The sequence below is a fragment of the Salmo trutta genome, chromosome 8, assembly GCF_901001165.1.
Source record: "Salmo trutta chromosome 8, fSalTru1.1, whole genome shotgun sequence".
NCBI lineage: Eukaryota > Metazoa > Chordata > Actinopteri > Salmoniformes > Salmonidae > Salmo > Salmo trutta.
Genome location: NC_042964.1, coordinates 36841542 through 36863982, shown reverse-complemented (window position 1 = coordinate 36863982; position 22441 = coordinate 36841542). Strand labels below are relative to the sequence as shown.

The 22441-nt window shown below is 44.6% G+C and overlaps 1 protein-coding gene across 3 annotated transcripts; it reads right to left on the bottom strand.

The window, feature by feature from the left end:
- Positions 1-1506: 1506 nt before the first annotated feature.
- tspan12 (tetraspanin 12) lies at positions 1507-22199 on the bottom strand. Of its 3 annotated transcripts, none has more exons than XM_029761107.1 (8): positions 21407-22199; positions 21172-21254; positions 20548-20630; positions 19891-20026; positions 16019-16084; positions 8613-8720; positions 8249-8392; positions 1507-3891 (listed from the first exon to the last, which is right to left on the bottom strand). In XM_029761107.1, exons 2-8 carry the CDS (start codon positions 21235-21237, stop codon positions 3559-3561), a joined length of 936 nt encoding a protein of 311 aa, XP_029616967.1. In that variant the 5' UTR covers positions 21238-21254; positions 21407-22199; the 3' UTR covers positions 1507-3558. The 3 variants fall into 3 exon arrangements, with proteins under 3 accessions (XP_029616967.1, XP_029616968.1, XP_029616965.1); XM_029761108.1 differs by having other exon boundaries at positions 21172-21610; positions 21880-22198; XM_029761105.1 differs by having other exon boundaries at positions 21172-22198.
- Between the last annotated feature and the right edge of the window lie 242 nt (positions 22200-22441).

Sequence of the window (22441 nt, the reverse complement as noted above, 5' to 3'; positions counted from 1 at the left end):
TTTGTGGAATTTCTTTCCTTCTTAATGCGTTTGAGCCAATCAGTTGTGTGACAAGGTAGGGGTGATATACAGAAGGTAGCCTTATTTGGTAAAAGACCAAGTCCATATTATGGCAAGAACAGCTCAAATGAAGAAAGAGAAACAACAGTCAATCATTACTTTAAAACATGAAGGTCAGTCAATGTGGAAAATGTCAAGAACTTTGAATGTTTGTTCAAGTGCAGTCGCAAAAACCATCAAGCGCTATGATGAAACTGGCTCTCATGAGGACCGCCACAGGAAAGGAGGACCTAGAGTTAACTCTGCTGCAGAGGATAAGTTAATTCGAGTTACCAGCCTCAGAAATTGCAGCCCAAATAAATGCTTCACAGAGTTCAAGTAACAGACACATCTCAACATTAACTGTTCAGAGGAGACTGCGTGAATCAGGCCTTTATGGTCGAATTGCTGCAAAGAAACCACTACTAGAGGACACCAATAATAAGAAGAGACTTGCTTGGGCCAAGAAACACAAGCAATGGACATTAGACCGGTGGAATTTTTGGTTCCAACCACCGTGTCTTTGTGAGACGCAGAGTAGGTGAATGGATATCTCTGCATGTGTAGTTCCCACCGTGAAGCATAGAGGAGGAGATGTGATGGTGTGGGGATGCTTTGCTGGAGACACTGTCTGTGATTTATTTATTCTGCAGCGATACACCATCTCATCTGGCTTGCGCTTAGTAGGACTATAATTTGTTATTCAATGAGACAATGACTCAACACACCTCCATGCTGTGTAAGGGCTATTTGACCAAGAAGGAGAGTGATGGAGTGCTGCATGAGATGACCTGGCCTCCACAATCACCTGACCTCAACTCAATTGAGATGGTTTGTGATGAGTTGGACCACAGAGGGAAGGAAAAGCAGCCAACAAGTGCTCAGCATATGTGGGAACTCCTTCAAGACAGTTGGAAAAGCATTCCAGGTGAAGCTGGTTGAGAGAATGCCAAGAGTGTGCAAAGCTGTCATCAAGGCAAACGGTGGCTACTTTGAAGAATCTAAAATATAGATAATATTTTGATTTGTTTAACACTTTTTTGGTTACTACATGATTCCATATGTGTTATTTCATAGTTTTGATGTCTTCCCTATTATTCTGCAATGTAGAAAATAGTAAAAATAAAGAAAAACATTTGAATGAGTAGGTGTATCCAAACTTTTGACTGATACTGTATGTGAGGAAGGAAGAGGCTTACTGTCTGTACACACTGTTTCTCTCTTTCTCACACACACACACAAACACACACACACACACACACACACACACACACACACACACACACACACACACACACACACACACACACACACAAACACACACACACACACACACACACGTATCCCACTAGGATGAATAAGTGAATAGACGTAGGAGGCAGAGAGGAGGGGAGAGACAGCGACCAGCAAGAAAACAATATCTCTTTTGTAACCCACTGTGACAGCGGCGCTACACGCCTTTCCCTCTTTCATAAATCATATCCTTCACATTGTCAAGCAGCGAACAGAGCGAAGGAAGGAGTTAGGAGAAGGAGGGAGGGAGAGAGAGAGAGACAGCAGGGTTTTAACTGTAGGCTCATCCATCCATCCTACTCTTCTTCTAAACAGGCACTTTTTTCCCCTCCATCAAAAATGTCTAAGTTAAAGTTGTTACTCAATATACGCTGGCCCCCTCGCCTGTCTCTCTGAGACCTTGAACCAACCCATAACCACTTCCATTACACACTTTCTGGTCTGTCCTTGCTGATCTGAAATTAGTGGAACTGTCAGAAAGCTGCCAACCTGGAGGCCTACGTGGAGCTGTGACTATATTGCTGATGCCTTTCTACTCCCAGCTACTACTTTTAGTGCATCAGGTAGGAATCAATGAGGACCTAAAGTTAGGGGCATAGGGGTTAGTTTGGGATCGGGCCTTTGCTTCTCCGATTAAGGGTGTACTTTGAAAGGGGACTCTGCCACCTTCATTCACCCTGCCCATACAGTACATCACTGTCCCCCAGGAACCCTTAGGTTGGGACCAAAGTTCCCTCCATCCATGTGTCCGTCCAGCAGCATTTAAGCATGACACCTCTGGAGTATCCTTGCTGAAAGCAATGGATGACCAGAGTCCTTTTATGATGGACTGCGAGGGGACACACAGCAAGGGGACACACTGTAAGAGGGCACACAGCAAGGGGACACACAGCAAGGGGACACACAGCAAGGGGACACACTGTAAGAGGGCACACAGCAAGGGGAAACACAGCTAGAGGGCAAACATGAAATATAATCACCTGTGCCCTTAAAGGATCTTATGGGAAGTTTCTGACATTCAGTAGGTGATGACAGCTGCAGTTTACAGACTGCCCTTCTAGCTAAAAATACTATGGATTCTCAATGGAAAACAGGCACAGGAGGTTGGTGGCACCTTCATTTGGGAGGAAGGGCTCATGGTACTGGCTGGAGCAGAATGAGTGGAATGGCATCAAACACATGGTTTCTATATGTTTGATGCCATTCCATTTGCTCTGTTCCAGACATTATTATGAGTCATCCTCCCCTCAGCAGCCTCCACTGAAAGCAGGGTATGTTATTTCAGAATCAAAGACCATACTCTCCTATATATCGTTCTCATAGTTCTCCCAGAATGAATTCTGTTCACTTCAAATGTATGATATGTGCTGTGTGGCGATGAAAGAACATTTTCTTTTTCATATCTGAGTGTGTCGTGCTGACAGTGATCTGTATCAGAGAACAAACACTAGGTTGTGTTATTATTCCTTGGCAAACACACAGTGTAGTTCACAACCCCTCTGAAATGATCAAATGCACAGATTATTGTTTGAGCTGATATGCATTATTCTCACAGAGCCAGAGATAAATAGCCAACATCATGTTCCATTTATAGTAGACTGCGATAATACACTCTGACTGGTGCACAAACGCTCATGAATATGGCTGAGTGGTTCCTGTGGATTCAAACAGGTCTGTCAAATTAAGGCATACGATGTTTCCAAATATCCAGATAAACTGAATTTCCTTGGTTCGGTGTGTTTTGGGTGAGATGAAGAGTTGACATGTCCTTACAGCAGTCTTTGCTGAACAGGTTTCATCCAGTCAGTGCTAGTGGTGATATTCCCAAACATTCCCAAAGAGGAGGAATGTTGGGAAAACTAGAACGATTCCCTCCGCTCCTCACTTTCGGATAGTGGTAACGCTACAGGAGCAAGCATTGACTTAGAGTTATTTCGTTTCCGTAACAATTTCCAATCCCAGCTGTGACAAAATAGTCCCACAGTCCAGTATGTCATTGTCATGTTGTCCTACGGGAAAGAGAGGGGAACATGGGGGGCATTCACTCTCCTGCACCTGTGCCCAATCTCTATCATGGCTCCTACCCTCTTTTTCCCAACCCCCCTCTCTCCCCTCATCTAGTCTCACACTTTCTCCTCATCCCCTTATTCTTTCCCTCTCTCAGTGTCTGTGAAGTAGGGGTGAGGGGTGGTGTGAGGGGCAGATGGGTAGGCAGTGTACCCCCCGCTAGGACAGCCTCTCCATCTCAAACTGGGTGTGTCCATGTCCGTTAGACGTGGTCGCAGCATTGGACCAGGCCTCAGCCAGGCGAGTGTTACCCGATTTAGGAGCCTCCCCTTGGGGTCCGTGGGGGATGGTTAGAGGTCCAGGGTCGGTTCCTGGTGGGGGGTCGAGCGGGGTGGGCTCGGGGGGCTTGCGGTCGTAGTAGAGGGCCCAGAGCAGGGTTAGGGTCAGGGTCATGGCCAGAATCTGGGCCACTCCTATAGACACACCCAGGAAACGCAGCACCTGCAGCTGCTTAGTTCCTCGGATGAAACTGTAGATCTTCGGCCCACAGCCCTGTAGTACACACACACACACACACACACACACACACACACACACACACACACACACACACACACACACACACACACACAGACAAATGAACACAACAAGAGTTGACAGCTTTTCCATGTTGAAATATGGCATACGTTTGATCCATGTTATATAAATATTACATTCATGTAATATTAATATTGTTTCAATGTTTCAGTCTGTCTGTCTCACCAGGGCCAGACCTCCCATACTGTTTCTGTGAGGTGTACATCTGCTGTAGGAACAAAATGAAAACGCTCTCTCATCCTATCACATGGATAACATGTACATGGAGAGAAAGAAACAGAGGGGGAGAGAGTGAGAGAAAGAGAGATGTAGGGGAAGAGAGGACGACGGTAGAGAAGTGGAAAGAGAGGGAGTAGTAGTGGAGGTGTAGAAAGGCCAGTCTATTACTTCCTGACTGGAGGATATTCACTCTGTGGTGCTACATACCAGACTGAGCTGCTCTACACCTTACTGCTGCCAGAGAGAGAAAGAGAGAGAGAGGGATAGAGAGAGAGGTGGGAGAGAGAGTGAGAGAAAAGCGGGAGGAAAGGAAAGTCCCGTGGAGAAAGGGTAGTAAACGTGGGGGAGAGAGGCTGGTATAAAGAAAGAGAGAGAAAACAGACAGGAGATAGAAAGGATCCTCCACACATTCCCCTTGACTCCCTCCTCTACTGACTGACTGACTAACTGATTCAACCTCACTACACACACACACACACACGCACACGCACGCACACAGCATCTCTTTGTCCCACTGCATGCCTAGTTTTACTTAGTGAGGCGTAGCAGCAGCAGCACACACCCTTTCATAAGAACCTCTCAGAGTTTACATTTAATACAATTACTAGCCTCTCTCTCTCTCTCCCTCTCTCTCCCCCTTTTCCTGTATCGACTCTCTCTTTACCTCCTCCTCCCTTTCCCCCACCCCCATTTCTCTCTCTTTTTCCACTGTCACAACCTCCCCTTTCGCCACCCTCTCCTTCCATCTTTCCCAGGCAGGCCTATCCAGGTGTTTTTGTCAGGCAGGAACAGCCTGCTCACCCAGCACCTCTCACCCAGGTGACAATGGGCAGCCTAGCAGTCTGCACCGGGCATACCGGGCCTGCTAGAACCCTGCTAGAGCCTGTAGATGGGATAGGGGACAGGGTTGGTTTGGGGTTAGACCAGGACAGTGACTGAGCTGTAGATGGGATAGGGGACAGGGTTGGTTTGGGGTTAGACCAGGACAGTGACTGAGCTGTAGATGGGATAGGGGACAGGGTTGGTTTGGGGTTAGACCAGGACAGTGATTGAGCTGTAGATGGGATAGGGGACAGGGTTGGTTTGGGGTTAGACCAGGACAGTGACTGAGCTGTAGATGGGATAGGGGACAGGGTTGGTTTGGGGTTAGACCAGGACAGTGATTGAGCTGTAGATGGGATAGGGGACAGGGTTGGTTTGGGGTTAGACCAGGACAGTGACTGAGCTGTAGATGGGATAGGGGACAGGGTTGGTTTGGGGTTAGACCAGGACAGTGATTGAGCTGTAGATGGGATAGGGGACAGGGTTGGTTTGGGGTTAGACCAGGACAGTGACTGAGCTGTAGATGGGGAGATGAGGGTGTTTTCCTCTAGAGGAAAAAGGACTGAGTGTGTGCGGCCCTACCTGCCTACCTGCCTGCCTGCCTGCCTGCTTGCCTGCCTGCCTGTTTGCCTGTCTGCCTGCCTGCATGCCTGCCTGCCTGCCTGCCTGCCTGCCTGCCTGCCTGTTTGTGTGGGTGTGTGAGAGAAATATGAAATATTAAAATAGAAATAGAGAGAGAGAGAGAGACTCTAGGGTGGGTTTGCTTTGTATTCTCTCTGTATCCTACTGGCAGGCTAGCTGGCATTGCTTGACGTACCTCACCCCCTACTAGGCTTGTGTGTGTGTTCCCCTCAGCCCCAGACAGCAGCATACCTTGTCCCCTGGTGGGCTTGATGAGGCGTAATAGCTGCACTCTGTCTCAGCAATCTGGCAACCGCAGCAGCCAGAAGGCACACTATGCTATCAAGCCTGTGATTGGCTCTAATTGAGTTGTATGGATTTCTCTCTCCACCATTGAACATGGCAGGTCATTTCAGGCTGCAAATAGTCATCCCATTGGAAACAGGTTGTTGTGAAAGTATTAAGTAGAAAACTCAAACTCCAAGAAAATCATCTCCACTCCATTCAGAATGTAAGTAGCCTATACAGCGGGGGGAAAAAGTATTTGATCCCCTGCTGATTTTGTACATTTGCCCACTGACAAAGAAATGATCAGTCTATAATTTTAATGGTAGGTTTATTTGAACAGTGAGAGACAGAATAACAACACAAAATCCAGAACAACGCATGTCAAAAATGTTATAAATTGATTTGCATTTTAATGAGGGAAATAAGTATTTGACCCCTCTGCAAAACATGACTTAGTACTTGGTGGCAAAACCCTTGTTGGCAATCACAGAGGTCAGACGTTTCTTGTAGTTGGCCACCAGGTTTGCACACATCTCAGGAGTGATTTTGTCCCACTCCTCTTTGCAGATCTTCTCCAAGTCATTAAGGTTTCGAGGCTGGCGTTTGGCAACTCGAACCTTCAACTCTCCACAGATTTTCTATGGGATTAAGGTCTGGAGACTGGCTAGGCCACTCCAGGACCTTAATGTGCTTCTTCTTGAGCCACTCCCTTGTTGCCTTGGCCGTGTGTTTTGGGTCATTGTCATGCTGGAATACCCATCCACGACCCATTTTCAATGCCCTGGCTGAGGGAAGGAGGTTCTCACCCAAGATTTGACGGTACATGGCCCCGTCCATCGTCCCTTTGATGCGGTGAAGTTGTCCTGTCCCCTTAGCAGAAAACACCCCCGAAGCATAATGTTTCCACTTCCATGTTTGACAGTGGGGATGGTGTTCTTGGGGTCATAGGCAGCATTCCTCCTACTCCAAACACGGCGAGTTGAGTTGATGCCAAAGAGCTCCATTTTGGTCTCATCTGACCACAAAACTTTCACCCAGTTGTTCTCTGAATCATTCAGATGTTTATTGGCAAACTTCAGACGGGCATGTATATGGGCTTTCTTGAGCAGGGGGACCTTGCGGGCGCTGCAGGATTTCAGTCCTTCACGGCGTAGTGTGTTACCAATTGTTTTCTTAGTGACTATGGTCCCAGCTGCCTTGAGATCATTGACAAGATCCTCCCGTGTAGTTCTGGGCTGATTCCTCACCGTTCTCATGATCATTGCAACTCCACGAGGTGAGATCTTGCATGGAGTCCCAGGCCGAGGGAGATTGACAGTTCTTTTGTGTGTCTTCCATTTGCGAATAATCGCACCAACTGTTGTCACCTTCTCACCAAGCTGATTGGCGATGGTCTTGTAGCCCATTCCAGCCTTGTGTAGGTCTACAATCTTATCCCTGATATCCTTGGAGAGCTGTTTGGTCTTGGCCATGGTGGAGAGTTTGGAATCTGATTGATTGCTTCTGTGGACAGGTGTCTTTTATACAGGTAACAAACTGAGATTAGGAGCACTCCCTTTAAGAGTATGCTCCTAATCTCAGCTCGTTACCTGTATAAAAGACACATGGGAGCCATAAATATTTCTGATTGAGAGGGGGTCAAATACTTATTTCCCTCATTAAAATGCAAATCAATTTATAATATTTTTGACATGTGTTTTTCTGGATTTTGTTGTTGTTATTCTGTCTCTCACTGTTCAAATAAACCTACCATTAAAATTATAGACTGATCATTTCTTTGTCAGTGGGCAAACGTACAAAATCAGCAGGGGATCAAATACTTTTTTCCCTCACTGTATCAAAAAGTTTCTTGTTATTGTTTCTGTCTCTTCTGAACTAACAGGTTTACTCGATTGGTGAATGGGAATATGTAAGCCTGTGTGTCCCTTTCTGATGATGTCACAGAGGAAGGTACGTCACTAAGGCATTGGCAGATCCACCTGGGGCTACAGAGAGCCGTAATGATAATCTGTAATGATCATAACACTTTTCAGGGTAGGGTTAGAGGGTTCAGTAGGTGAACAGGTCAACAGAGGTCTAACCACCACCAAACACTAACTATGAGGTTAGAGGGTCTTATTATTGCCTTACCTCCCTTACTACATTTGCACACACTGTACATAGACTTTTTCTATTGTGTTATTGACTGTACGTTTGTTTATCCAATGTGTAACTCTGTGTTGTTGTTTTTGTCGCACTGCTTTGCTTTATCTTGGCCAGGTCACAGTTGTAAATGAGAACTTGTTCTTAACTGGCCGACCTGGTTAAATAAAGGTGAAATAAAAATAAAACGTAATAATAAAAGGGTCACTGGGGCACTCACCTCTTGGTGAAGGTCACTGAGGTCACGGTAGTGGGCGTGGCGAGCACATCCTGGATACTGATTGGAGCAGCAGGAGTCTGGTGGCCACTCCATCTCTGTCATTTCCAGCCAATCGGTGAAGTAGATGACCCCACAGCACTTAAACTGGGGAACACACAGTCAAAGAAAGTTTACATACATTACCAGCCCTTTATAACTAGCCATCTTGCATATTCAAAGCACTAAAACGCTAATATCCTCTCATAAATACATGTAATACCTTGTTAAAATGTAGCTCTTGAGGTATGATATAAAACCAATAAGTTATTTGTGTAGGATGTGTGTGACCTCTAGGGTGGTGAACTCTGGGGTAGTGACCTCTCACCTCAGTCTGGAAGGTGTTCCAGGTGTGTGTTAGCCACTGGTAACGCTGCAGGCCATAGTTGGGCATCCTGGACTTCAGACTGATCATATCTGACCTCTGAACTGAAGGCTTGGACAGAACATAACAGTGTAACTCCATTAGGGCCAACGAAAATAAATCTTGGTCGAACCGAGAGTCATCTGTTCTTTTCAAACGGGTATTTTTCCATATATAGACACATTCTATGTGTTTTAATCAAATCAACTACAGTGCATTCGGAAAGTATTCAGACCCCTTGACTTTTTCCACATTTTGTTACCTTACAGCCTTATTCTAAAAAAAAAATATGGAATTCCCCTCATCAATCTACACACAATACCCCATAATGACAAAGTGAAAACAGTTTATTTTTTATTTTTTGCAAATTTATATAAAAAACTGAAATAGTATTCAGATCATTTGCTATGAGACTCAAAATTGAGCTCAGGTGCATCCTGTTATCATTGATCATCCTTGAGATGTTTCTACAACTTGATTGGAGTCCACCTGTGGTAAATTCAACTGATTGGAGATGATTTGGAAAGGCACACACCTGTCTATATAAGGTCCCACAGTTGACAGTGCCGTTCAGATGAAAAACCATGCCATGAGGTCGAAAGAATTGTCCGTAGAGCCCGAGACAGCATTGTGGTGAGGAACAGATCTAGAGAAGGAAAAAACATTTCTGCAGCATTGAAGGTCCCCAAGAACACAGTGGCCTCCACAGTGGCCTCCATCATTCACAGTGGCCTCCATCATTCAAATGGAAGAAGTTTGTAACCACCAAGACTCTTCCTAGAGCTGGCTGACCGGCCAAACTGAGCAATCGGGGGAGAAGGGCCTTGGTCAAGCAGGTGACGAAGAACCCGATGGTCACTCTGGCAGAGCTCCAGAGTTCCTCTGTGGAGATGGGAGAACCTTCCAGAAGGACAACCATTTCTGCAGCACTCCACCAATCAGTGGTGGAAAACAGTCACACTTGAGTAAAAGTAAAAGATACAGTAATAGAAAATTACTCAAGTAAAAGTGAAAGTCACCCAGTAAAATACTACTTGAGAAAAGTAGTATTTTAAAAGTATTTGGTTTTAAATATACTTAAGTATCAAAAGTAAATGTAATTGCTAAAATATAATTAAGTAGTAAAAGTAAAAGTACAAGTCATTTCAAATTCATATACTAAGCAAAGCAGCCGGCACATTTAATAAAACATTTTTTTTTACGGATAGCCAGGGCCACACTCATCATTTACAAATTAAGCATTTGTGTTTAATGAGTCCGCCAGATTAGATGCAGTAGGGATGACCAGGGATTTTCTCTTTAAGAGCGTGAATTGGAATATTTTCCTGTCCTGCTAATCATTCAAAAGGTAGTAGTACTTTTGGGTGTCAGGGAAAATGTATGGAGTAGAAAGTACATTATTTTCTTTAGGAATGTAGTGAAGTAATTGTAAAAGTAGTCAAAAATATAAATAGTAAAGTAAAGTACAGATACCCCCCAAAAATGACTTAAGTAGTACTTTAAAGGATTTTTACTTAAGTACTTTACACCACTGCCACCAATCAGGCCTTTATGGTAGAGTGGCCACACTCCTCAGTAAAAGGCACATGACAGCCCGCTGCAAGTTTCCGAAAAGGCACCTAAAGGACTCTCAGACCATGAGAAACAAGATTCTCTGGTCTGATGAAACCAAGATTGAACTCTTTGGCCTGAATGCCAAGCGACACATCTGGAGGAAACCTGGCACCATCCCTATGGTGAAGCATGGTGGTGGCAGCATCATGCTGTGGGAATGTTTTTCAGCGGCAGGGACTGGGAGATTAGTCAGGATCGAGGGATAGATGAACGGAGCAAAGTACAGAGAGATTCTTGATGAAAACCTGCACAGTCCCCCTCTGTGCAGCGTCGCTCCCCATCGAACCTGACAGAGCTTGAGAGGATCTGCAGTGAAGAATGGGAGAAACTCCCCAAATACAGGTGTGCCAAGCTTGTAGCATCATACCCAAGAAGACTCAAGGTTGTAATCACTGCCAAATGTGCTTCAACAAAGTACTGATTAAAAGGTCTGAATACTTATATAAATGTGATATCAGCCTTTTATTTTTAATACATTTGCAAATATATATATTTTTAAACTTTTTTTGCTTTGTCGCTATGGGGTATTGTGTGTAGATTGTTGAAAAAACAATGACATTTAATCAATTTTAGAATAAGGCTGTAATGTAACAAAATGTAGAAAAAGTCAAGGAGTCTGAATACTTTCCAAATGCACTGTATATGCAGTGAGCTTGTCTGATGCTTTAAGCGCACTGTTTGATGAAATAATTAATCCACACAAATGACTAGAGGGAGTCCAACCGCAATTTATTTGAGTGTGCCAGGGCGGGCTCAGACTTGCTGCGCTGTATTAAAAAAAATGACATGACTGTGTGACTATCACTCGTTGTCTCTCTCTCCTCCCATGCTGCACTGACCACCACATAACATCAACAGTGTTAATCGCGCTGTCCGTGTTTCTGAAGCTGCAACATAATTACAGAAATTTCTGACTGAAAAGTTCAGTTACCGAAATCCCTCATTTGTTAAGAAAAAGCATTCTCTGTTCTCTCAACCCTTGCTCTCTTGACATGACACATACATGCATGCATTGCATGCACATGACTATTATGACCTATAGCATATCATATTCACATCAATAAATTGGTTATAACAAACTCTGAACACCGTAATACATGTGACAGCAAAATGGATGCAAAGGACGTGACAAATAAACTTGAAACGGGGGAATATTTACTGGTTGCTCAGGAGGTAAAAAATGTGTGGAATAAATTTGACTAGCTGTGGAAAATACTGGAGATCAAGAAAAATAAGGTAAGGAGCAAGCGCTGTGTGCAAACAGGAACTGTTAGATTACAATATAATTTCTCTGACCGTTTGGAACAATGTAAACAACACTAAATAAATAATAAGCATAACAGAGAGTCTATTGTAATTTCCAAAATGGAACGGTTTATTTATTGTTTATGCTAATTATTCTAAGTTCGCTTTGATATTTTATTATAAAATGAAAATGCTTAATTGGATTTCAAGTCATGCATGACTAGTATGCTGTGTGATGACATGAACGAACAAATTAATGATTGACTGATTGATACAGTACTATAGCTTATATACAGTTGAAGTCGGAAGTTTACATGCACCAAATACATTTAAACTCAGTTTTTCACAATTCCTGACATTTAATCCTAGTAATAATTCCCTGTCTTAGGTCAGTTAGGATCACCACTTTCTTTTAAGGATGTGAATGTCAGAATAATAGTAGAGAGAATTATTTATTTCAGCTTTTATTTCTTTCATCACATTCCCAGTGGGTCAGAAGTTCACATACACTCAATTAGTATTTGGTAGCATTGCCTTTAAATTGTTTAACTTGGGTCAAAAGTTTCAGGTAGCCTTCCACACGCTTCCCACAATAAGTTGGCTGAATTTTGGCCCATTCCTCCTGACAGAGCTGGTGTAACTGAGTCAGGTTTGTAGGCCTCCTTGCTCGCAAATGCTTTTTCAGTTCTGCCTACAAATGTTCTATGGGATTGAGGTCAGGGCTTTGTGATGGCCACTCCAACACCTTGACTTTGTTGTCCTTAAGCCATTTTGCCATAACATTGGAAGTATGCTTGGGGTCATTATCCATTTGGAAGACCCATTTGTGACCAAGCTTTAACTTCCTGACTGATGTCTTGAGATGTTGCTTCAATATATCCACATAATTTTGCTTCCTCATGATGCCATCTATTTTGTAAAGTGCACCAGTCCCTCCTGCAGCAAAGCACCCCCACAACATGACGCTGCCACCCCCATGCTTCACGGTTGGGGTGATGTTCTTCAGCTTGCAAGCCTCCCCCTTTTTACTCCTAACATAACGATGGTCATTATGGCCAACAGTTCTATTTGTGTTTCATCAGACCAGAGGACATTTCTCCAAAAACTATGATCTTTTTCCCCATGTGCAGTTGAAAACCGTAGTCTGGCTTTTTTATGGCGGTTTTGTAGAAGTGGCTTCTTCCTTGCTGAGCGGCCTTTCAGGTTATGTTGATATAGGACTCGTTTTACTGTGGATATAGATACTTTTGTACCCGTTTCCTCCAGCATCTTCACATGGTCCTTTGCTGTTGTTCTGGGATTGATTTGCCCTTTTTGCACCAAAGTACGTTCATCTCTAGGAAACAGAACGCGTCTCCTTCCTGAGCGATATGATGGCTGTGTGGTCCCATGGTGTTTAAACTTGCGTTCTATTGTTTATGCAGATGAACGTGGTACCTTCAGGCATTTGGAAATTGCTCCCAAAGATGAACTAGACTCGTGGAGGTCTACAATCTTTTTATCTGAGTTCTTGGCTGATTTCTTTTGATTTTCCCATGATGTCAAGCAAAGAGGCACTGAGTTTGAAGGTAGGCCTTGAAATACATCCACAGGTACACCTCCAATTGACTCAAATTATGTCAATTAGTCTATCAGAAGCTTCTGAAGCCATGACATCATTTTCTGGAATTTTCAAGCTGTTTAAAGGCACAGTCAACTTAGTGTATGTAAACTTCTGACCCACTGGAATTGTGATACAGTGAATTATAAGTGAAATAATCTGTCTGTAAACAATTGTTGGAAAAATTACTTGTGTCATGCACAAAGTAGGTGTCCTAACCGACTTCCAAAACAAGTTTTATTGACTCCAACCTAAGTGTATGTGAACTTCCGACTTCAACTGTAAGTATTGAAATATAGGCCTTTGTAAGTAACGGTATTAAGACAGAACAGGATGCACTCCTACGCCTGCAGCTTGATTGTGGTTAAACAATGCTGCTATACTAAGCCTACTAATGATAATGACATTACTTTTTATAATAATAATAATGATGATCATAACAATATTAGTAATACTAACAATAAGGAGATCAAGGAAAAAGGAGGGTTATTATTATTATTATCAATATAATTTGTCTGATAATTTGGAACAGTGTAAACAACACTAAATAAATTATAAATAATACCAGAGAGACGGTTTTAACAAGATAAAAACGTGTAAAGCCTTTATTACAGCATAGCAAAGATAAAAAAACAGGCGAATTTGTGAAATTGTTTATCCGACATGTTGTGGTTGGTGCTCACGAAGGCTTGGTGCTCACAGAATCAGTAGGCTATTAAACAAACACTCAAATGGGCAAGAGAAGCAGGGTCTCTATTATTGTTATAAATATATATGGATGACTTATAAAGCCTATTATAACGGCTATTGATTATAAACCTAATTAAGTTGGGATTTCCTCTCTCCTCACTTTTCTTAGACAACTATTGCAGAGGCTGTTTTCTCATCTTCTAACTCCGCTGCTGCCTCAACACCATTGTTCTCAACACCTATGCTGGTTAACTTTGCTATTATGCACATAGCGACATGGTCTAGGAAAAGGTGCCAATTCAACAGCACACTGATGTGTTTCGGAACAGCGGTAGAAACCGCATCTGTTATAAAATAATATAATTTTTATTAGTGTTGTACCATTGTGTTCCTACGTAATATAACCATGTACAATTTCAGCAGCTCATGTCTTAGTGATGGACTGTACCATCCCCACGACCTCCACAATGGATCATTCCACTTAGACAGGCGTGAATCAGACAGGTGTCTTGTACACCGTGATATTTTTATTTTATTTTTGCTACTGCTCGACTAAAGAAATCTCGGTCGACCAACTGCCTATCGACCAAACAAACGACCAGTCGACTAAATGGGGTCAGCCTTAAACTCCATTACATTCAGTTCAGCCATATATTTCAATTCAACTTCAGCTGAGAACATTTCATGTACAGCTCATGTGTTATTGTCACAAGACACTCAACAGAAGGCCCTGAAACCGTACTGGAGCATCAGTCACAGTAGTGTATATTTAGCTACCAGCTCTCTGTTTCAAGCCTAGTTATATAGTCCAATCCTCTGACCATGCCACAAATATTTTCAAACACACAACTTCTGACTCTCTCCTCTAGTGTTTCCCAGGCCTCCAACACTTCAGTCTGTAGTTGCTGAGGTTGACGATGGCTTGTTGTCTAAACAATTTACCCATGTCTGGGCTCTGGGGAACCAGACCAGAGCTAATCTGTAGACCCACAGTCTGACACACTTAGCATGCATAACTCATCCCCCTCTCCTCTCCAATAAAACCTCCACCTAACTCACCCCTGGGCCTCCATCCCCTCCTCCTTCCTCTCTCCTTCACTCTTTATCCCTCTCTCCTCTGGTCTTGTAATGAGATTGTGATAAGCATAATATGACCCAGGTTACCCAGAATTCCCCTGAGGCCAGGTGCGTCACCTTGGTGCTGCCCTAGCAGGGTTCTGATAAAGGACAAGGCACAAAGACTACAATACCCACAACTCCCTGCGGCATGGCAGGTATGTCACACTCTGAATAGGATGGAGGCGGGTGGCACTGTGGACTCAAAGGCCAGGTGCTGGTGCTACACACACACATCCTCAGGCTTGTAGCCAAGTACCAAAAACACACACACACACACACACACACACACACACACACACACACACACACACACACCTTTTCAGTTTGCCATACACACTGCTCTAGCCAGTGACCAGGTGCTGCACACACACACACACACAAACACAAACACACCTGCGCGGTCGGAGCGAGTCCCATAAACTGTGAGGGGACATGAAAGCCACTGTGGGCTATTTCATGGTGGAGAGATAAGCCCCTGGACCAGGGGAGGGGCAGCCCTGTAGGGGAGAACCCATTGTAATAGAGAGCCCTGCCCATTGTGTTCAAACACCCACACCCTGAGCAGGAGGGAGAGAGTAGGTAAGGGGAGGGAGGGGAATGAGGGACGGAGTGGAACGGGGACACAATTATACCCTATCTCAGGGGTATTCAACTCTTACCCTACGAGGTCCGTGGCCTGCTGGTTTTCTGTTCTACCTCATAATTAATTGTACCCATCTGGTGTCCCAGGTCTAAATCAATCCCTGATTAGAGGGGTACAATGAAAAAACGCAGTGGAACCTGGTTTCAACCAACAACACTTTAGGGACATTGTGGAATTTTGAGACGCTGGACGTTTCTTTCAGTTAGATTATTCGGTTGTTCATATATAGCATCAGTACCATTTCCCTGTGCTCTTTGGCCTGTGCCCTGCACTGGTCATGTTGTTAATTGGGTATCCCCAGTAAGCAGAGAAAGAGGTGAGCTCTCTGAGCAGAGCCGGACATGACTGGCATTCATGTTTATTCATAGCACAGCTTTATTCAAGGCCACCACACATAGAGCGGCAGCATAGAAATACAGCATAGAAATACAGCATATAGAAAATCAGTGTCGCACTCACCTCGTCATACGTCCACACCCCACTGGCCAACTCTACACAGAAGATCACCAACAAACTGCCAAAGTACTGAGGAGAGAAAAGGAGAGAGAGAGAGAGAGAGAGAGAGAGAGAGAGAGAGAATGTTAGTGTTGAGGCTAGCCAGAGATGTACTGTGTAGTGTCTTGTCTGAGTGACTGATCATCATGGTGGATGGTGGGAGAAAGAGTGCTCCCACACAATGAGTAGTGATGTCATGTGCTTCAATCTCCAGACGCCTGCTCCACTCATGTCACATACACGCACATACACACTGACACACATTACACACACACACAACACACACACACACTTATTTCCACAATTTCACATAAACACAACAGAAAGCACTACTATTTTCAATCTTTCAGACTTTCATGTAAACACAACTGTGCAAACACACACAAACACACACACACACACCAGACAAACACACGCACAGGTCTTATGAAGAGTAATGTATGTGTCAGCCATTCTATTAGGGGCATGTCAGTGGTACAGGGTATGTCTGACAGCCTGTTTGTTTGGAGTGTAGATATTATTGGCAGACAGATGGCTCTGCCTCGCCTTTGTTAGTGCTATACTCCATTTAGAGCAGGCCAGTCCCAAACAACACAGACACACACTCACACACCTCTCACCCAGAAACTCATCTCACCACTCAAAAACATCTCCCCTGTCTTCTTCTCTCTCAGTGTGACCTTTCACCCTTCGAACCCCCCTCTAACACACTCCTTCACACACATACCAAGACATACACAAACAGTACTTCAATACTTCACCATTCTACAAGGACGATTTCCAGGTGTGAAGAGAATATGAAACTTCCCTTGACCCCTTCTAGCTTCCATGTACACTGAGTGTATAAAACATTAAGAACACCTGCTCTTTCAATGACATAGACTGACCAGGTGAATCCAGGTGAAAGCTATGATCCCTTATTGATGTCACTTGTTAAATCCACTTCAACCAGTGTAGATGAAGGGGAGGAGACAGGTAAATAATTATTTTTAAGTTTGAGACAATTGAGACATGGATTGTGTATGTGTGCCATTCAGAGGATGAATGGGCATGACAAAATATTTAAGTGCCTTTGAACGGGGTATGGTAGTAGGTGCCAAGTGCACCGGTTTGAGGGTGTCAAAAATTGCACCGCTGCTGGGTTTTTCACACTCAACAGTTTCCCATGTGTATCAAGAATAGTCCACCACCCAAAGAACATCCATCCAATTTGACACAACTGTGGGAAGCATTGGAGTCAACACAGGCCAGCAGCCCTGTGGAAAGCTTTCGACACCTTGTAGAGTCCATGCCCCGACAAATTGAGGGCAAAGGGGAGTGCAACTCAATATTAGGAAGGTGTTCTTAATGTTTTGTGCGCTCAGTGAATTACCTTTCTCACAAAGATGTGTCTTTATGTTTCACACATTTCATTTTAGGGAGAAAGCTCTCTCTCTCTCTCACACACACACACACACACACACACACACACACACACACACACACACACACACACACACACACACACACACACACACACACACACACACACACACACACACACACACACACACACACACACACACACACACACACACACACACACACATACACACTGAGGTTAGAGGAGGTTTACAGTTGTTTGAATGGAATGTCAAGGCTTCCAAGAATGGATTTCCTCCTGTGTAGAAAGACTTCCAGCATATTTCCCTTCCCTCGCTGATACTCAATTAACACGTATACAAGGGCGAGAGACGGAAGACGGGGAAAGAGAGGTGGAGGAACGACAGAGTGAGAGGGCGAGAGGGGGAGAGGTATAAGTTTAGGCTAAGGGGGATTTGTTTGGCGTCTTTAAGGAGGGACTATTTTTAAGCGACCTTTCTCCGCGTTCGCTGGAACAGCGTCTCAGAGCAACTTAAGACCCTGCAGTTGTCCCTAACATACCCCCAATATCCCACAATGCGCCACTGCACACATGTAAACATCTACAAACATCCCAACAACCCCTCAGAGACCTTAAATGGACGCTTCGACGATTTTCACTAGCTTAGTCCACAACAGAAACACGACTATCTATTACATATAAAGGTTTTAACTGAGCTTAAAGCCAGGGAACCATCAATTGCCCACCACAGCTATAATTGAAGGGAGAAGGAGGGGGGTGTTATTCAGGTAAAGAGCAGAGTTGGGGCGGTGAGAGACATTCCTTTAAAAGGGACGCACCAGCTGGTGAATGGGTGCGTGGGTAACCCAAGCGCCACTCACCCCTCTCAGCCACCTCTCCATAAGCGGGCGGAGACTTGTGGGATAGCGTTACCCATTGTCCCGCTCAAACGAGATAATATTGTCTCCGCAGTGCGCCAGCGAAACACAAGAACGCCAGGGCAGAGTTGCAAGGAGAGAGGGATGAATGAAGTCCCAATGGAGGGGTGGAGGAAGCGTGAGGGAGACCCAGAATACAGCCACTTTGGTCGGGGAGAGACGGACACAGGAACCCCCTCCCTCTCTGTCTCCCCACACAGCACACCTGGGAGATAGAGCAACATAACAGGCGCCACCCCACCCTTTCCTCTCCGGTGTCCTGACCTTCCACTCTATAGGAATATGAGTAATCATGTACCTGCCCTGTTATAGTTTTTGTATGCATGACACAATTGGTCAATGGAAATAGTGCATTGTGCTGCCACGATTGCTTCTGTATGGGAATACGTGTTATGTATGCAACACATGTGTAGTAAAGTAATGCTCCGTAGCACATGCTCTGTAAGCACAGAGATGATACATTGTTTAGTGATCTGCATGCATGGTTGGATGGAAATGGCTTTTTGGGGGGTTCTCTCTCTCTCTCTCTCTCTCTCTCTCTTTTCTGTACCTCAGTGGGTTTCGAATGCTGTCTACTTCTCCTTCACCTGCTCTGACTCAATCCACCTCTTTACCTCCTTTCTTTCATCCCTGTTTCTCTTTCATTCTCTCTTTTTGTTGTCCCGCACTGACAGTGGTGAGTGATTGAGATAATCATACCCTTATCTGTCCATCTCTCTCTCTCTCTCCCTCGCTCTCTCTCTCTCTCTCTCTCTCTCTCTCTCTCTCGCTCTCTCCCCCTCCTTCTCTCTGGCCATCCATCAGTGCCCAGGGTACCATTACTCAGGCAGGCTCAGACAGCAGCAGCGGTGAATAGTTTTACAGCTGTACTTTTCCACGGGAGCGTCATTCCGTTACACACCGGCAACATCCCCGCACCAGGGCCTCGCTCGCTCAGAACGCAGCGAGGGGGGCGTTCGCTAACACAAGACGCGGCGCCACACGCTTATGGGATGATGAATGACCATCGTGGCGCTGCGTCAGATGAGTAACTGCTGTAAAATCGAGGGGGAATTCTCGTTGCATTTCCCTCCGGTGTATGAACGGTGGAACTACGCGACTGTGTGGCTGTTGGGTGAATTTACAGGCCTGTTTTAGGGTTTACGAGGGCACAATAATATGACTTTATTGAGATGTAGAGGACATCAGGCTGTTACAGATGATGGGGACAATAGCACATGAAGATAGATAGGGAGGGCTACTAAGTGTGGGGCACTGTGTGTGTGGGACACTGTGTGTGTGTGTGTGTGTGTGTGCATGTGCGTGTATGTATTTCAAGGTTGTATAAATGTGTAACTAACACCGATAGCTAAAGAAAACCTAAGATCTACAGCAATTACAACCCGCTTCTCCAGCTAAACCGAGCTCGTCACAGTTTCCACACACACACACCCACACCCACACACACACACACACACACACACACACCACACACTCACACACACACACACACACACACACACGCAAACACACGTTCATTTCATTCAGACACGTACCCAGGACAGGAGTAGAAGGTTGCATTTCAGTGTGCCGCAGTAGCCCACCATGGCCACGATGATAAGAAAACAACACACTGCAATGATGACAGGATGGACAGCCGGAGAATACGTGAGAACTGCTGCTTCCTCCAGCCTACAGAGAGAGGGGAGGAGGGGGGAGAGAGGGGAGGAAAAGGGAGGAGAGTAACTTGGCAGACTTTTTGTTTATTTATCTATCTATCCTGCTATTGCTCTCTCCCTCCTCACTGTATGGCCTGTTGCATTATTATTAATACAGCAGCCAGAAGTTAGCAATAGTGATTACACTCTGTAGGAATGTGGATCTCCTCTACCGCAGCAGTTACTGTCAGGGGCCAGTGGGGGTGAGATGGTGATATGTGGACAGGTCTAGGTGATAAGAAACTGTTGAATTAAAAAGTTATGCGGTTGATGATTTGTGGAAAGGTTGCCAGGTATGCGTCGAGGTGATTTGTTGAGGAAGTGAGAGATAAATCCAAACAGCCCTTCGCTCTTTTCTCTTTCTCTTCTTATTTACTGCTCCAGCTCATATATACTAATTATCTTCCTCTCCCGCTTTCTCCCTGTTATCTCCCTCCTGTCCATCCCAGTACCTGCCCACTGAGAGGTGTCAACATTGAGATCCATATCACTCACCTGGTGTGGGCCGTCAAGGTGAGCACAGTGTTCAGGTAGTCCCTGAGCCAAGCAGCCACCCCCAGGACACATATCGACATGAGCTAAGGGAGCATAACACACATAGAGAGAGATAGAACACACACACACACATTACACACAGACACACACATAACATTACAGTTTTACCAAGTAGGCCTACAGCAAACACTTCCACTCAAAATATGTTTTGTCTGAAAAAGCTTATGGCATTGAAATACAATCCAGGGAATTGGTATGGCAACAACATGTTGCTTAGGGGGCTTTTTGCCATGTGTTCAACACTTGCATAACCCACTACAACAACCCTGGAGCACTTATCAAATGTAATGGCCTATAAATAGCATGCACTAGAATGCCAAACATGCAGTTTCTGCATACTTGGGATGCAAATTGCACATTTGTTTTTCTACAAGAAAATGTATGGTGCAGGCCTATGTATAAAGTATCTGGCCATTATGATGAATAACTGTAACCCTCACGCAGGCACTCCGGCTTGGAGGCACGCGTTGGGGTGGATGGGGGGGGGGATAAAGTTGTCTGCATTGTGTAGCGTGAGCGCGGGCACCACCCGGCCACCTGTTCGGGGGTCTCCACTTCTCTTACCCAGAAGAGTAAATTGAGAGCGTAGAGCAGGCAGCGCAGGCACCTCACCGCGTCCTCGCGAGCCATTCTGAGCGCAACAGCAACTGATGACCAAGACAGGACTCATCATCTTAACCCGTGCCACCATGGCGACATAATTAAATAAAGGTAATATAAATCAATTAAATCAGTATTATTAGCCTGTGCCTGTCCCATGAATACAAAACGAGTTCTCAGTGTTCCGCGTAAAGCATACCGAGTTTACATGTCTCTGTGCGTTCTGCGCACGCCTTTCCAATGTCTTGTTTTAGCCGCCGACGTATATCCTTGGGAAGTTCCAGAAAGCATTCACAACAGGTGGTTTCTTACTTTCCCCAGTCCAGGAATGATGGAGTGTGCGGATGAGCGCTCAGCGGTGCTGACATATCCAAATCAATCATCACTCACTTAGCAAGGTATACTGCGAAAACAGATCCAAAACATTACAACAAAACAACTTCTTATAAGGGCTTTTGCGCAAAATGAACATAATCCATTTACTTCAAATATTAATGTTCAGCACTTTTACTCCCAGAGCAAACGTCAAACACTAAAAGTCATACTATTGCACAGCAGACTAAATCAAAACCCATAAAATAAAACTTCAGTTGCGCACGTAGACATTGATTCCCAAAATCGATCTCTCCACAAAAACAATCCCCCGGTGGCGGTATGATAGGCCTAGCCTACCTATCGTCCAATTCAGAGTGCCGAGTTAGTTCTGCGCTGTCAGTTCAACATTTCCATGTTTGAGTGATCAAAACTCAACTCGCAGTTTGTTCTGTGTCATCCAGAGAGTGTTGTCCGCGGGGTCCTAGCGCTTCGTCTAATTACAATGCAGCAGCAAGAACAACAGCAGCAGCAGCAGCAACAGCAGGGCTATGGGTCTTTAGTGGGTGATGGAATGTGGAGAGCTTTCCCGCCTCCGAGAGATAGCATGCATTGGTCAAGAGGTCACATCTAGAGAGAGTATTATTGTCTGGAGTAAATGTGGGATGGGACTTCATCATGGGACTTCTTCACTGGAGAGAGCAACAATAATGATGTAATAAGTGTCACCACTCTCCCACAGATGTGCATGGCTATTCTAATATATTCTGTTCTATTCTATTCTGTTCTATTCCGTTCTATTGTATTCTGCTCTATTCTATTCTGATCTGTTCTATTCTGTTCTATTCCCTGTGGGATGACATTACATAGGCTTATCACATACTCTTCTTGATACATATTCTTGATGATTGATTGTATCAAT